Raw genomic sequence first — 17781 nt, forward strand, 5'->3', positions numbered from 1 at the left:
CCAGCCTGCTCCCGCAGCTTAGTCTGCTCCCGTGGCTTTCCAAGCAGCCCAAATCGGTCCAGGACTAGTTCAACCGTCTCGACTCCAAATTTCTAGACTGATGATCAAACCAAGAGCATTTTCACCATATTTTTTTGTGGATTTGGCATTTCTTAGCTCAAATCTCGCTCCCGGAGTCTACCACACTTCCACTGCTCAAGGAGAAACATTCATTCCAAGCTCTTCCAATCCAAATGGTGAACAACACTTGTCTTGACAAGTCATAGAGTTGACGAGCGCCCTAGCATAGCAGACGACCTTGGTGAACCAGCTCTTGCAGCACACGAAAATGCAATGTGTTCCAAACGAGGTGTCGTGAAGAAGGACAAAGGCAGACGAAGAACCTCTCCAGCAGCGTCCCGACAAGCAGCCACTCAACCTGTCATGAACCGAGCATTTGGGCAGAGTACACTCCCAATTGGGCCCTCGAGATAGTGTATATTCCCGTCTTAGCGTGTGGAGGAGCGTGCACTACATCAATTTATGTATCTGTCCTTGAGTTAGGTTGTATGTTTTTCAGGTAGATTTATGTTAGTAGATTATCTTCTGTTTGAAAAGATTGGGTAGAATCAAAATACATCAACTTTCAAATATTCAAAGCTCAAAAATACAAACAAAAAGATGTCTGAAATTAGAATATTTTAAATCATCTCCAGTACTTAGAAAAATGTAAAATTAGTACAAACTTTCCATTTCCGCAGTTTATTTCTTTTGATCATTTCAAAAGTGGAGAAAATGTAATACTAGAATTAACCTAATTGCCATGTTAATTTTTCGGATATCCAGAAAGGGTTTATGAATAAAAAATACCTTTAAATTTTTTGGACATCCAAAAGCATTTATGAGTAAAAAAAACTAGTCATTTGCCTTTGTCTTGAATGTGGCAATTGATTGCCACTTTTTTTTTCAGTTTATTTTGTAATTTATTTAAAATGCTGATTTTATAATTATTCTACAAATTAGAGAAATAAACAATAAAAACTGCCCACTAAGTAAGAACTACAGTGGTGAAAATGTATTAAGTTCTTGAATGACGACGTGGGTTCAAATCTTATCGGTTGCTAAAATTTATCGTTTGACAAAAAAAAAAGTATGAATCTTTTATTTTTCTGAATATTTAATTAATTATTTTTATTTTAACATTTTAAATAGAGAAGACATGCTTAATACATTGAAAACTTTATTATTTTCGATGCTGACTTTATATATAGATATATAGATAAAAACACTGGAGAGTGCTTACCCAAAAAAACATATTCCAAGTGTATTTCAGAAAGTATTTATGAGTCAGAGACAATTTTAATTTTTTCTACCAAAGACAACTATAAACGATCGTAATATAATTAGAAACGTTTTTAGTCATTTTTGAAGTATCCCTAGACAGAAACAGAGTGAAATTGTTTTTTAATTTTTAAAATTGAGTTGAGACTTGTCATTCAGTACTACTGTTTGGTAGTATTCATCTTCACTTGTAAGTAAAAGATCTTATATTTAAATTTTGTAGATGACAAATTTGATATCAAATTAAATTACTTATTATGTAACTGAACAGAAGTCCTTCGCCTCTTTAATGTAAAAACTATTGTTGTACATAAAAGAAATTGAATTGAGATTTGGAAAAACTTGAAACAAAAGCCCCTTTGGACAGATATGGATTTTTATTAATTGAAAGAGATATGGTTTATAAAGGAATTCAATCCTCTCCTGATCGACATACAAGAGTCGTTGAGTTTTGATATAATAGCAACAAATAGATGATCTTTGTTATATCAAAATCCAACAATTCTCCGTTGGATCAAAATCTAACGGTCTTTGTGTGTTAGTCAGAAGGATCCCGAGCCCAAGCCAGGGGATCCAATTCCGTTTATAAATTTGTTTTTACTGCCAAGATAAGATTTGGTTTACTTGACCGAGACATATGAGATATGACAGAAGAGACTCAGCCCCTATAGGCTATAGATACGTGCGCTTTGGTCTAGGACGTCATTTCAAAGATACACTAGGGACAACGACGTAAATGCGCCGAAATCATATAGAGTGCTTTGACTGCTGATATGTGATTTGTCCTCCCTTAATTTTATTTCTCCACCCCTTTTTATTGTATAATTTTAACACTAAATTTAATCTTACGTAAAATAAATAAAAGAAAAAAAGGAATATAAAAAGAAAAAACTAAAAACTTAAAATAAAAAACGAATCAAGTTGCAACGCTTTGTCCCTTCATTCCTCACCCTGTAGTTTTATCAACACATCTATTTTAACCTTTTACTTACATTTTTTAATTTTTTAACGTTAACTAGAATAAATTAAAAAAATATCTATAACGAAAATTGATAAAGTTACGTTGAACGTAAAAAATTGTATGAAAATAATTATGCTGATAATATAACGTGAGTTAAAAAAGAAGAGTACGGCACCGAGCGCAATAGCATTCATTGTATAAATAATCCTCAATGTTAAACTACTTCAAAATTAAAATTTGGGAGCTTCCCCGCTGCTGAATTTGTCGATACGTGTGCCACATAAACGCTCTCCCTCTCTCTCCTCTCCCTTTATTCTCCACTGTTTCTGCTCAGCTCCGATCACTGTATTTTTAGCTCCTCTCTCTGTCTCTGTGATAAAATAATCAAATAATGAAGCCAACCCCATAACATCCTCTCACATTTTCTCTCTGGAAAGTGGCAAAACCAGCTTCTCTCTCTAGGATGATTATGATTAGGGTTTCTCGCTCTCTTCATCCATCTCTCTGATCCTTCCGGAGATTAACCTTCTTGTGATTTTGAGCTTTGTGTTTCTGTTCAAGCCAAAGGTTGCATTGTGTAACAAGCTTTTGTTCATTGTATGAAAAAAAAAAAAAAAAAAGATCTTTGTGTTAAAAAAGACAGAGATTGAGGTGGTGGTTTTTGGAAACTCAAAAAAAATTAGTGGGCTTCCTGTGTTTGTGTCATATTTTTGGACTTTTTTTTGGAAAGAGAAGGAGTGGGTTTCTTTCAGGTCAAAACAGCTTGAAATTTTGTCTTGTATTCAAAGTTTCAGTTACAGCAACCAATAACAGAGATTTCTTTGAACAAATTAAAAAAAAACAAAAAAAAAAACCCGGACTTGATATTAAAAACCAAAAACCCCATTTGGGTCTTCACCAAGAAGCAAGCAGCTATTGATCTTCTGTTCACACAAACCCAAGAATCTTCTGGCTCAAAAATCCAGTCCTGCTCAACCGGTTACACTTAATCTCTTTTTCTCTCTCTCTCTCTCTAGACGGACTTTACAAAGTAGGGATCCTTAAGCTCCTTCTGAAATCTAAAGAAAAACCAAAACCAACTAGTTATCTCTAGAGCTCTCTCTCTTCCTCCTTTCTCTCTTCTCCCCACCTTTTGTTGTCTATATTAGCTTTTGAGCTTTTGTTGGTTTTTGGGGTTCGGGAAAATGGCCATGGCGGTGGCTCACCACAGAGAGAGCAGCAGTGGGAGCAGTATAAACAAGCACCTCGATGCCGGAAAATATGTACGGTACACATCCGAGCAAGTTGAAGCTCTTGAGAGAGTCTACGCCGAGTGCCCGAAGCCGAGCTCTCTGCGCAGGCAACAGTTGATCCGGGAGTGCCCCATTTTATCAAACATTGAGCCCAGACAGATCAAGGTCTGGTTCCAGAACCGCAGGTACATATGAACAGGACTGATGGGCAACTGGTTTTTTTTTTCCTCATTGTTTTTGCCCTTTGGGGTGCATCAAGTTTAAATTTTGGGTACTTTAAAAACCGGGTTTTGCTCAACTTCCTAGTTTTGATCAAAGTTCAAGGCCATATATATTTTTTGTTAAAATTTATCTTTTACAAACGGGTTCTTTTTGCTCAATCTTTTCTATATTTGGGGTGATTTGGAAATTGGGTTTTATTCAATTTCCAGTTAGTGAAGGTTTTTAGTGTTTGATTTGGCCTTGAGATTATGCATTTTGGGATAAAAAGAAGGGGATTTGGTGTTTTGGGTATGCAGGTGTAGGGAGAAGCAGAGAAAAGAGTCCTCAAGACTGCAGACTGTAAACAGAAAATTATCGGCAATGAACAAACTGCTGATGGAGGAAAATGATCGATTGCAGAAACAGGTCTCTCAGCTTGTTTGTGAAAATGGATATATGCGCCAACAATTGCATACTGTAAGTATATTTATCTAAAGATTTTAGGAAAATAATTTTCTTTGGTTTAGTCCGGGATTGGAAGTCAATTTTGTCCTTTTGCAGTTATTTATTATAAATTTTAATATGTTTTAGCCAAGTTGTGAGATTTCAGACACATTAATGGCATCTGCAAGTTTTGCTTTTATTCCAATTTAATGGATTTTATTATGGCCAACTGAATTGCCGTAGAATTTAGTGGTTGCTAGAACTTAACCTCTAAGTGGTTTTCTTGTAGGCATCAGCTGCAACTACTGATGCAAGCTGCGACTCTGTGGTGACAACTCCTCAGCATTCTCTCAGAGATGCTAATAACCCTGCAGGGTAAGTTTTATTACCATGAAATTTCACCTTTCCCAATTCCTTACGTAAATATTTACTGGCAGGGTGATTGTTTTGTGTTCACATAATCTAATCTTTATTTTACTATATTTGGCAGACTCCTATCCGTAGCGGAGGAGACATTGGCAGAGTTCCTATCCAAGGCTACAGGAACTGCTGTTGATTGGGTCCAGATGCCTGGGATGAAGGTTGCTTCTTGTTTTTATTATTTGGGAAATACTAGTTTGTTTTTCTTCTCCCTTGTTAAATAATCATGTAATCAAATTGTATAAATTGTTGTAGATCTTATGCGTGCTGAATTATCTTATTCAATTGTTTGCCAGCCTGGTCCGGATTCGGTTGGGATCTTTGCCATTTCACAAAGTTGCAGTGGAGTAGCAGCAAGAGCCTGCGGCCTTGTAAGTTTAGAGCCTACGAAGGTAAGAATGAACATCATTTGATAATGGTAGAAATTTTGCTACATCTTTTGTAGGTGGCTTATTTTCATGTGATAAGGTTCATGAACCATTTGGATTTGAAGTTAATTATTCATAAACAGATTGCAGAGATCCTTAAAGATCGTCCATCTTGGTTCCGGGACTGTCGGAGCCTTGAAGTTTTTACAATGTTTACAGCTGGAAATGGAGGAACTATAGAACTTATATATACACAGGTGAATGAACTGTTGAAACTTAATTTTTTTCCGCGGTTGGATGATGGTTAGTCAACTTTTTTTATATCCAAGGAATAACTGACATTTAATTGCTTCAGACATATGCTCCAACTACATTGGCTCCTGCAAGGGATTTTTGGACCCTAAGATACACTACAACTTTAGACAATGGCAGTTTTGTGGTAAGCATTCTGGTGTATGTTATGTTGCCATACTTTGTGGAGACCAGTTTATGAAAAATACAAATTGGCTTTCCGTCTCTGTTTTTTCGTACTCCTGTAAATGGATACCTAATGTGCTGTAAAAATATTTTGTTTGCTATGTTATAAGGTGTGTGAAAGATCTCTTTCCGGTTCTGGTGCTGGCCCAAATCCTGCTTCTGCTTCACAGTTTGTTAGAGGCGCGATGCTTCCTAGTGGTTATCTGATTCGACCATGTGAGGGTGGAGGATCAATCGTTCATATTGTTGACCACCTGAATCTTGAGGTATCAGTTTTGTATTCTTACTTTCGTAACTCTCTTAATTAGGAAAACTCAATTGTTTCTCATCTTATTTCAGGCATGGAGTGTGCCAGAGGTGCTGAGACCGCTTTATGAATCGTCTAAAGTGGTAGCACAAAGAATGACTATTGCTGTGAGTACTTTGTGATTGATTTGATACGTTCCTCTGTGCAATATATATAACAATGTACTGGATATTCTGATTTTCTGTATAAAAAGTGCACTTTCTGAGTTCCCATCTTCCCTTACATCTTTAGACATAATAAGTTTTATGCCCCTTGATATGAACCAAAGGCACCCTGGAAAGTAGAATTTCTCACCTGTAAGTTTCCGAATGCTGCGGTGTGCCAGTGTTTATAGCACGTTGGCTTTAGAATGGAAATATAAACTAATAAACCCCTTCCCTCCCCACGCTACAAAATTGATTAGCTATATTGTGAATAGAAGTACTAACTAAACTTATTTTGTGAAGGCGTTGCGCTATATCAGACAAATAGCTGAAGAGACAAGTGGTGAAGTGGTATACAGTTTGGGCAGGCAGCCAGCTGTTCTGCGAACTTTTAGCCAAAGATTGATCAGGTGGGGTAATACTCTTCGTTTATTGGTCATCTGCTCATTTGATACATCTGTTTGTATAATTCCTTGGTCACCTTTTTGAGTGTTAATAACCACTCTTTATCTTTATCTATTATATTTGTAAATAAATTTTAATTACTGATCTGTCTTCTTGTAGAGGCTTCAATGATGCTGTCAATGGATTCAATGATGATGGATGGTCATTGGTCAACTGTGATGGTGCTGACGATGTTATAATTGCAGTCAATTCAACTAAGAATCTAACTTCTACCTCGAACCATGCCAATTCCCTTGCATTACTTGGAGGTGTTCTCTGTGCAAAGGCTTCCATGTTACTACAAGTAAGCCTGGAATCTGATGACCATCAGTTTTGAAAATGATAGTTTCTGTGCTGATTGAGCAGGCCTTTTCTGTGCTGGGAAAATAGTATAATGTCCATGATTCTTCTTTACCACTTTGTTGTTTCTGAAATTAGGCATTTAGCTTTTCTCTGGAGGGCTGTATTTAGAATGATTTTGTCCCCTCTGCATCTATTAATATTGCTTCGTCTTGGATTTGGGGAAATCAGTGTTAAATCTTGAATGACTGGGTGCTTATATGCGTTGTCCAGCTAAAACCCTAAATTAAGCTAATGAGAACTTGGCGCTTGTTTCTTTTTCAACTCCAGAATGTGCCCCCTGCTGTTCTTGTTCGTTTCTTAAGGGAGCACCGTTCAGAGTGGGCAGATTTCAATGTTGATGCCTACTCCGCCGTATCTATGAAAGCAGGTGCGTATGCTTATCCTGGGATGAGGCCGACAAGGTTTACCGGGGGACAAATTATCATGCCACTTGGCCACACAATTGAACAAGAAGAGGTATGCTGTTTCAATTGTTTCAAATTTTCATTGTACTTTTTTTTTTTATAACACATGAACCTCTGTTGTGAAACATTACATCAACAGGATAATAATTGCAACCACTTTTTGTCATGTTGAATTGAAAGTATATTCTACGGAGTGCTTTCCATCCCCCTTTACTTTTTTTTTTCTAACTTCTTAATTTGATTCCAGTTGCTTGAAGTTGTTCGACTTGAAGGCCATTCTCTCACTCAAGAGGATGCTTTTGCATCAAGGGACATTCATCTCTTGCAGGTGCTTTTTCCTGCTTATTGTTCAGTTACTGCTGCCCTTGCCACTATCTGTTGGGGTACTATCTGCTAGTGTACTGATCATACCAAAAAAAATGTCTTGTTTTTATTGACAGATATGTAGTGGAGTTGATGAGAATGCTGTCGGAGCCTGCTCTGAGCTTGTTTTCGCTCCAATTGACGAGATGTTTCCAGATGATGCTCCATTGCTTCCCTCTGGTTTCCGTATTATCCCACTGGATTCAAAAACAGTTGAGTTTTTTTCGTGCTTCACGTCAGTTTTACCTGATAATTCAACCAAGTATACTTATGCATCAATATTGTCATAGCCATTGGGCCGTACTGGAATTCATATTAATGTGTTTTTGGGCTCCCCAAACATAAATGTCGTGGAATTATGAATACAGGGTGATTCAAAGGATACTTTGAATACACATCGAACATTAGATCTGACATCCAGTCTTGAAGTGGGCTCAACAACGAGCAATGCAGCTGGAGAGCTTACTACATTTCACAATACTCGATCAGTATTGACGATTGCCTTCCAGTTTCCGTTCGATAATAGTCTGCAAGAGAATGTCACAAACATGGCACGGCAGTATGTTCGAAGCGTAATTTCATCTGTGCAGAGAGTCGCGATGGCTATATCTCCATCTGGATTGAGTCCGTCCGTAGGACCAAAACTATCTCCCGGCTCACCTGAAGCTCAAACACTGGCTCACTGGATCTGCCAGAGTTACAGGCATGCACTTCAATGCTTTAGACCGCATGCATGATTAATCTGTTGGGAAGAATTCCACCATATTTCTGTATGATTTCTGAATCATTTTCTTTATCTCTTACAGTTATCATGTTGGGGGTGAATTACTGAGACATGATTCCTTGGGCGGTGACTCGATGTTGAAACATTTATGGCATCACCAAGATGCCATTTTGTGTTGTTCATTGAAGGTACAAGTGCAACATCACATGACGGACACACGCGCAATCTTTACATCCATTTTTTCCCAGTAGCATAGCAAATTGAGCATGTCATTCTGTTTAATAATCTGTGGAGATCGTAATCTGTGCAATTGTTCGTTCTGCAGTCAATGCCGGTTTTCATCTTTGCAAACCAGGCAGGACTTGACATGCTGGAGACATCATTAGTTGCCCTTCAGGACATCTCATTGGACAAGATTTTCGATGAGTCCGGACGCAAGACGTTGTGTGCAGACTTTGCTAAGCTAATGAACCAGGTATATGTTACATCAGATTCATCCATCTTTCCACCACCATATTTTCCCGTTGTAGCCTAACTCATCTTTTATTGTTTCTTCCTTGTCAGGGGTTTGCATACTTGCCGGCTGGCATCTGCATGTCGACGATGGGACGCCACATATCGTACGAGCAAGCGATTGCATGGAAAGTAGTTGCAGCAGAAGAGAACTCTGTCCATTGCCTTGCCTTCTGCTTCATAAACTGGTCTTTTGTGTGAACGTTTTAATTTATTCCATCCTTCTCACCGTTCTTCCGCTTGAACACGCAAAAGAAGCTTGAGAAAAAAGAAAAGCTGAAATGTGGGAAAGGAAAAGAAGTTTTGTAATTAATTTAATTTAATTTTTGCTTTGAAGCATCCAAAATCTGCAACCGTGTTGCAATTTGCTATGCTCACATGCATTAAAGTAATCAAAGTAAACATGACGAGTTTGTTGAAGAAAGATTTCGAATTTGAGAAGAGTGATTTGATTTACCTTGCTTTGAGGAGCTGCGTTTGTCACTGTTCAGACTCGACAAATGTGCCATTTCGTTTCCCATCCCTCCGCGAATTGAATATAATATATTGCTCCAAATTGTTAGAGACGCCGAGTCTGCTAGAAAGCCGGTGCATCTTTGGAAATAAAGCATGTGTGAGAGTCGACCATCCGTTTCAGTTCAGAGTCGTGTTCGCAAATTGGAGATTCAAAGCTGTTCGGAACTAACAAGTCTCCAAGTATCTTCTGCCTCTCTTCGTTCGGTAGAAATCAAGGCTGCCGGAGTCGAGGTATTCACCGGATGATTGGCTTCAAGGCGCTGTCTCTCGCGAGAAGTTGACAATAGATGACCACTCTTTTCCTCGATGGCCAGAAAGAAAGAGGGGGCGATTTGGAATACGTGAAAACTCAGTCCAGGTGCGTACTTGAGCTCCCTTTCCCCGTGCATGCATATCACTCCTGCCATACATTAGAGCTTCAGATTGTTGTTGGTTTTTTCATGTATTCTGATCACTTGGTGGTCGTGTTATATTTTTTCATGCATGGTGTTTGTAGATGCGGGTACGAGTTTTTCCGTGCTTGTCGAGCGGAATGCAAGTACAATCAACGACCATGTACCTGCCCATTCTTTGATGCACGAATTCGGGATCTGCCGATTCTTTGATCCGCGGAATCGGCTGTGAAGACCGGAACGACAAGGCGAGTAACATTACACTCAACGGAAAAACTCAGGCTAATCAAGTAATCAACTACCATCTAGTGCTGAATGGTATTTGAGTATTAACCTAGGATGAAGTAACAAAAATTTGACCCGAACTATGCTGAACCAAGTGGTATTCTGGTCACACACAATGACTGAAATCGAAAAATAATGTAATTTCGAGTCAAAATTCCTTCGTCAAAATGAAAATCAACGTATTCAACTGTCATCCCTTAAATATCAGAGTTACATTAGAGACCAGACGTGCGATAGCAATTTTTATAAACCAAAAATCAAGGCAACGCCGCAAAACAGTCAACCAACGAGCGATGGCGCCTCAGGATGAGAATCATATCTGACATTAAATGTCTAAAATGACAAATGCAGTGCTTTCTCCTTCCCAAATCACTCTAAGTGCAAAAAAAAGAACGGAAAGAAAGGCGCAAGAAAAGCTGAGGCAGAATAGAATCTATTATAACATGAAAACATACATCTCTTCACACTACATGTAAATGTTTAGTTGACAAGATAACTAACCAACCCACATTCACGACCACGAATATTTGATGTCACAGCAACTATACACACAAAAGTACAAGTTTCACTCTAAAGCAGATTGCAGTGGCAAGAAAAATCATGCAAAACACAATAAGCTTCGCTAGCATTCAAACATGGCTTGTGTCATCATTCTCTTCTCGAGTGTTTTTTCATTATACATGCATTCATCGAGATGCCAGTGACCAGAAATTCAAGAGAAAAGATGGTAATGCAGCGAACCAGGATATGAAAGCCATGGCTGTAGCTGTTTCAAATTGTGCACAATGGTTGCGGGCACAGCCATCAAGATCATTGTCAATGAGAACTGTGATGCCCGCAGAAGCACAAGCAGCAGCAAATGTAAGAGTGGAGGTCACCTGCATCAAACAATGGGAATGTTGACAATTTAGACTCTGTAAATTGAGCATAGCGAACAAGTAAATGCCCAAATTGAGACTGTGCAAAAGCAAACAAGGGAAAATGTTGCAAACAAGAGAAAATGTTGACAATAACAGAAGGAAATCCAAGAGCAAGTTAAGGGAGTACACTCACATGGGATTTTCAACTTTTATTATACATGGAATCACTATTTAGTATTAAACCATGCTGATATTTTTCTATATCAAATCTTCAAGCAATTCAGACATGAATTTGATAGAGGTTTTCATAGAAGTTCACTGACCAACTATGTTGGGCCTTCTACTCGCATCAATTCTTCAACGGTGACTATATAAGCTTATTTCAATTCACACATTAGTTAAGTTTCCAACATAATCATCTATATTTGGTTAGCTACTTAGGAATAGCAAGTTAACATCCATAAGACAATGTAGGACCATGCTACTTTGACAAAGTTCTCACGAAATGGTCATCAATTATGTTGATTCCTAAAACCACCGTTGATTCCCAAAAGAAATGGTCATCAATTCTCAGCCAGTCCATTTAGCCTAAGAATCAGATCCATTATGTTTTGCACTATCAGCACCAATTAGATTCACCAATACTAATTAAAAAGTTATACAGCTGGTAAAGAAGGCAATAACTTTTTCGGCTATTTACAAGTAAAATTCACAAATGGTGGACTGATAAAAACTCAAAAATGCTTCAATTTGAATGTAAAAAGTAAAACCAAACAAAAGCAACAAGAACAACATTTCCAAATTGTTGAAAACACTGAAATCTCCTAAGGAAATACTCGAAATTACGATTGGTCTTACCCCATCGCCGAGGGTGAACAAGCACACAACTCCATGGTTCTGCAAAGAACGCCTTACTAGAAGGGCATAAACGTCAACAATGCCCAACGACAAGCTCCACAAGCACTGCAAACCAGTAGCTGCAACAAGGTAGCTGAAATCCACACACGAAACACAACAAACTCAAAAACCTATCAGATTGAAATTTAAGCATAATTAAAAGAATAAACAAAAAATAAGCTGAAAAAAAGATATGGGTTCAGTTGTGGCGGCTACCCACCAAAACGCGGTGACGGAGGGGAAGTCGGAGGTGGTGGCCATGACGACGAGCGCGGCGGCGGAGAAGAAAAACTGGGCGAGGCGCAAGACGAGGCCGCCCAGGGTGCCGGGCATGCCCGGAAGATCCTTCATTCGGACCCGGAGCGGGTTCGGGCCGGCCCCATCTGTGGTGGGTACATCTTCAACTGGGTGAACCGACCCATGGCTCACGTTCATCTCCTCCTGGGTCTTAATTGGTCCGAACCATGGTCGTTAATCAGTCAAAGATGGTGGATCGGGAATCGAACGAGTCCGGCGGTTGCGGGATCTGGGTTCCGCCGGGGGGGGAGGGGGTGTGGATGATGGAAAACCAGGAGACCAAGTGAGGGTTTGTCTCTGGTGTTAGGAGGAGGCTGCGAGCGACTTTTCGTTGTGTTATGACATGAAATTCTGACATGTTCGCCGCTTTTTTGTTCTCGCCTTCCTACTGTTCACTACCGCGCGTACACGGACGGCTTCGGGGTAATTAATTGTTGATTTAATTTTCAGTTTCCTTGCAAGACCGACACGTAATATTATGGCAATTTTTTATATATAATCAATATTTACTTTTTAATTTTTAAGAGATTTTAATGAAAAATTCTTGGTACTTTTCATTTTAACAAAAAATCATATTTTTACATTAAAAAGTTAATTTTGGTACTATTCATTTTAGCTTTTATTTTGTACTTATCGTTAAAACTCAAAGTTTTCAAACCATTTTCATTTTTATTTTAGTGTAAAAATATGATTTTTCGTTAAAGTGAACAGTATCATAGGCTTTTCATTAAAACTTTCTAAATTTTAGCTATATATGATAAATTCTCTAATATTATTCATTTGTACAATGATATTAGGTTTTTTAGTCAAATTACTTTAGTCTAAAGGAAAGGATGAAATCGAATTGTACTCATGGAAAGTGTTTTGGGGTAGATTTTACTTTATTTACAGTCGTGCCATTCATCTAGAGGTGGGGCTTTGTGGGTTTGGGCTTTTGCCGTTGCCTCGATGGGTCCTGCTTTCGATGCCGCCAAATGACCCGTTTTGCCAAACTTTAATTTGGAAAGAAGAGGCTGCGATTGCTTTGGATCAGAGGCTAGGTGGTAGGGATGCTAGAGCGAGGAGGAGAGAGGGAAGAGTGGGGTGCTTTGGAAAGGAGGGGCTGGGGTTGGTTTCGATTTAGGTTCGATGGATGGGGAGGAGCTGACGTCGTTGCACCGACAGAAAGCAAAGACCGCGTGTAGACATGCCAGAGAGGGAAGAGTTGGATGATCGAAAGGGTGGTACCGAAAAGGGTAATTATGGTTTTGTCGGCAAGGGTTACAGAGAGAAGGCGAAGCAGGGAGGGAGAGGGTGGGAGAGGTCCTTTTTTGCAGAAATGTTAACCTCATAATTAATTAGCAATAATGTGATTCAAATTCATTTTTAACAAGAATCGAACCTTAGACATCTCAGTTATAAGTGAAAATGAATACCATAGACCGTAATACTAAGTGATAGTGATAATTTAATAAGAGTTGAGATTAAATGAATGTTATTATGTTGTTTTGATCTCGTTTGTTAATATCAAATTTTAAGGCTGTGACCATTAATTTTTTATCACTATATGAAATGAATGAGGTTAACATGGGGATAGGTGGCAGATGGATTGTCACAAATAAAAAATTCTTCTACCAAACAACCTCACTCAATGTTGAACAAAACATGGCAAAGTGCCGTTTTACTTTATGAACTATCTCGACATTGTTAATTTTACCTCTGAAATTATTTTTTTCAATAGATTAAGATCCCAAACAATATTAAAATAATCAATGTGAGATTTTTCATCAAATTAATTAAACTTCATCCAATTTGTTGTAAAGTGTCATGCATGAAGCATGTAAAGTGTCATGCATTAAGCATGTAAAGTCACTTTTTAAGTCAAACATCATCGTACACGTATACAGTGGTAAAAGAAATATAATACCCAATTTCACCCTCCTTCAAAGTATGACCTCCCCACCATTCCCATCTATTATGCCACCCCACTCTAGTCACCCTACATTTTTTCCTGGCCATCACCACATTTTTTTGGTGTCGTTCATGACTTTTGTTTTGTTACAACGATATTTTATGTTAATTTTGGTTGTATTTGAACTAGGTCTCATAAGTAGCTAGCAATAATAATGTTGGTATTGAACTTGCTATTCAGAGTAGTCGAATATAAGACATAATGCTGACAAGTAAAAAAGAATATCACTAGACTGGAATATTTAGTGGTTAGTATAGTTTATAATCTTAATCTAAAGGTAAATTGACAAAGGTCAATCGTTCATGGATTTACTTTCATATGTTATTTTATTATCCTCATTGAGGTAAAATATCGAGAAAATTGGAGCTTTGGTCTTTTTAGACTTAGGCTTAACCGAAGCTTTAGTTCTAAATAAAAATATGTGAGTAGTGGTACTTAAATTTGTCACAATATGAAGTGATGATCCTTGCAGGTAACACCGCTTATACCGTTTAAATAAAATATCCTAAACATTTATGTCTAAAGATTCTATTAGGGTGCGTTTGTTTCATTGGACTATCTCAGATTGAACTAGCTTCAGGGACTAAACTGGACTAGCTTGGACTAGACTAAGCTGGACTAACATAGTGAAGCGTTTGGTGCAGTGTCGGACTAAGTCGCATACTATAATTTTTTGGCAATTTTTATTTCACTTGAAAATTAAACAAAAATTAATAATAAAAGGGGTGAAGTCTGGAGATGAATGGAACCAAGGACATTTTCTTTCCTTTTCTTCATATATCCTTCATCGTTTATCTCTTCCCCATCATTTTCTCTCTGTCAAATCCTGTATCAATCTCTTAATTTTCTTCATCGATTAAGAAAATTTGTATTGGGGTATTGGAATCCAAATTACCTTGCTGTCAAAATGCAGAGCCTTTATACAATCAAGATCTGGTTTGCATACTAGAAGCTTTTCACAATCAACATCCAAATCTTCCATCCCTCTCCTTTGCACTTGAAATCCGTGAGCATATATGGAAGATGGGGTGAGTTTGTGGTTTGGAGGTCTCCGCCCTCCGATTTTCAAAATCCCCAAATCAAATAAAAAAATATCAGCCCTCTCAATTCCAAGACCCAACACTCCCGAGAACTACTCCAATTTTCAAAAAGCCAACTTCCCAATTCCAAGCACCACCAATGACATGGCCACGATGACAGCGATGCAAAAAAAGAAGCGGAGCCCTTGAACTGGAACTGGATGTCCACCTCGTTTCCGTAGTCCCGCTTAATACTAAGCGAAAGCAAGGGACTAGCTAACGAGGTTTAGCGAAGGGCGGAGTGCCTCATAGTCGAGGCGAGTCCCACTTATTCTAGTCCAGAACCTTACCAAACATAGGATTATAGTCTTATTTAAGCTAGTCCAAGCTAGTCCCTCATAAGGAGGTGCAACAAACACCCCCCTTAAGGACTAAAAGCCAAACAAAATTATGCACTAACCAAATTACTTTTAAGACCTAACATTCTACTAATCCAAAAATAAATTTATGAAACCGAGCTGTAGCTATGTGATACAAAATTGGTTTCTTATAGTTTTTTGAGGAAATACCCAGAAATAGAACAGTTTCTTAATCTTGGGATAGAAATAGAACATTTCAAATATGCACATGCCATGCACAAAAATCAGACAGAAATGAAATTTTCATACACCCTGAAATGACTTAATTGCCTTTGTATGTAAATGAGTTATTTGCTCCCATTTTCTGATTCTCTCTCTCTCTCTCTCTCTCTCTCTCTCTCTCTCTCTCTCTCTCTCTCTCACTCACTTCCTCTCTCTCTTCTCTCATTTTCTCCCTCACACACTCTCTCCTTTCTCACTATGCACACATGGTGCATTGTCATCCCAAAAACCACCACCAATTTCATCTCGTCTTCACGAGTCCAAAACACCTAGTCGTGTTGTGAATCTCATCCTCGATCGTTGGGATCAAAACTCAAGCAGGCCACGAGTTTTCCGGCCATTTTCCAACAACACGGCAAACAACCAAGGCTCGAGACCATCACCACTGGACTCGCATCGAGGGTGGGAACAAAGCCCAATCATTAAATGTTGGTGTTTTTTTTTATGAAGTTTTCAGAATTTGCCCACTGTGTGTACACACATGATCTGCTCACAGTTCTGAGCCAACCCAAAAACCCAGATGAATTAATACTTAAAAGTTAAATTAGGGTTTGTGTTTTATGTTGGGGCCTATGGGTAGTGGAATAAATTTCAAGTTTTGACGTGCTACAAAACTGGGATGAAACAATTTCTGGTTCAAGTGTTCCAATTGCATAAATTAGTGAAATTTTTTCTGTAATGTGCATGCATGTGGTGTGCATATAGTGTGCATGGCTACATCTTAATATGAGAAGCGGGAATGTTCACTAGTTACGATGCACGTATGTTGTGCTCCGAAATTTAGCGAGTATGACTATAACCTAGTTGGCCTTGATAAAAAAATAAAATTAAGAAAAAGCGTAAAGGATGTTAAGTGTCACATCCTGGCCTAGGCCCCACCACATCCCGGGCTTAACTCCATCATAGCACGATATTGTCCGTTTTGGGCCCCGACCACGCCCTCACGGTTTTGTTTCTGGGAACTCACACAAGAACTTCCCAGTGGATCACCCATCACGGGAATGCTCTTGCCCGAACTCACTTATGGAGGTGGGCATGTACATTTAAGGTACATCACCCCCACTCTGTTGGTCGATGTAGGACGTTACATAAAGGATCATGCGTGTCCATGAAATAACGACAATGAGTATCATGTTTTCCACATGCACGATTAAGTGGTGATTGATATACATAACAAGACTTTTCAAATTGCCATGGTAACCTTACATGCATAACAATTATGTTTTAATTGTATCAATTATACTAATAGGTTGTCGTTAAAGTTTCTTATTAATGAGAAAAACAGCTTGGTGCTCGACCTCCAGTTATGTGCATATCATGTGCATGTAATGTAAATATGATGTGCATGTGGTGTGCATATAGTGTGTATGGTGGTGACGTCGCAAGTGATGACGTCATTTTTCTGATTTTGAAAAGAGAGCTATGAGTTATGAGTTTTTGGAGTTGGAATATTATTATGAAGCTAGTCATGCACATCATATGCACACCACATGCATATTATGAAAAAAAATTGACAAATTTATGCAATTAGACACTTGAACCAGAAATTGTTCCATACTAGGTTTGTAGCATGTCAAAACTTGAAATTTATTCCACAACCCATAGGCCCCAACATGAAACACTAACCCTAATTTAACTTCTAAGTATTAATTCATTTGGTTTTTTAGGTTGGCTCATATATGTGAGCATATCATGTGCATATTGTGTACATACAATGGGCAAATCCTGAAAAATTCATCCTGCAAAACACCAACATTTAATGAATGGGCTTTGTTTCCACCCTCAATGTGAGTCCAGTGGTGGTGGTCTTGAGCCTCGATTGTTTGCCGTGTTGTAGGAAAATGGCCGAAAAACTCACGGCTTGCTTGAGTTTCAATCCCAATGAACGGGGATGAGATTCGTGACAAGGCTAGGTGTTTTGGACTTGTGAGGACGAAATGAAATTAGTGGTGGCTTCGATTTGGACGGTGTTGGTCGGGATGACAGTGCACCGTGTGTGCACAGCATGAGAAGGGGAGAGAGAGTGCGTGAGGGAGAAAGTGAGAGAAGAGAGAGAGAGAGAGGGAGAGCGAGTAGAGAGAGATAAAATCAGAAAATGGGAGCAAATAACCCATTTATATGTGGGTATTTTAGTAATTTCGGTTTTGTGCATGGTGTGTAAGGGCGATTTGTCATTTTTTTGTCCCAAAATTAAGAAATTGTCCCATTTTGGGGTATTTCCGTAGTTTTTTATTTTTCT

General features: G+C 38.5%; 2 protein-coding genes across 2 annotated transcripts; one reads left to right on the forward strand and one right to left on the reverse strand.

The window, feature by feature from the left end:
* The first annotated feature begins 2532 nt into the window (after positions 1–2532).
* Positions 2533–9108, forward strand: LOC137742087 (homeobox-leucine zipper protein REVOLUTA-like). The gene is made up of 18 exons (XM_088679339.1): positions 2533–3698; positions 4032–4191; positions 4448–4533; positions 4649–4739; positions 4875–4970; positions 5090–5203; positions 5302–5385; positions 5534–5689; positions 5763–5837; positions 6177–6283; positions 6438–6621; positions 6948–7136; positions 7332–7412; positions 7525–7659; positions 7816–8150; positions 8254–8359; positions 8497–8646; positions 8736–9108. Exons 1-18 carry the CDS (start codon positions 3466–3468, stop codon positions 8883–8885), a joined length of 2532 nt encoding a protein of 843 aa, XP_088535465.1. The 5' UTR covers positions 2533–3465; the 3' UTR covers positions 8886–9108.
* A 1186-nt stretch (positions 9109–10294) lies between these two features.
* On the reverse strand, positions 10295–12289 carry LOC137742086 (CASP-like protein 5A2). The gene is made up of 3 exons (XM_068481831.2): positions 11855–12289; positions 11596–11728; positions 10295–10755 (listed from the first exon to the last, which is right to left on the reverse strand). The coding sequence occupies exons 1-3, from the start codon at positions 12067–12069 to the stop codon at positions 10564–10566; spliced, it is 540 nt and encodes a 179-aa protein (XP_068337932.2). The 5' UTR covers positions 12070–12289; the 3' UTR covers positions 10295–10563.
* Positions 12290–17781: the final 5492 nt, after the last annotated feature.

Source organism: Pyrus communis, chromosome 11 (assembly GCF_041283825.1).
Source record: "Pyrus communis isolate YQ-2024b chromosome 11, ASM4128382v1, whole genome shotgun sequence".
Taxonomy (NCBI): domain Eukaryota; kingdom Viridiplantae; phylum Streptophyta; class Magnoliopsida; order Rosales; family Rosaceae; genus Pyrus; species Pyrus communis.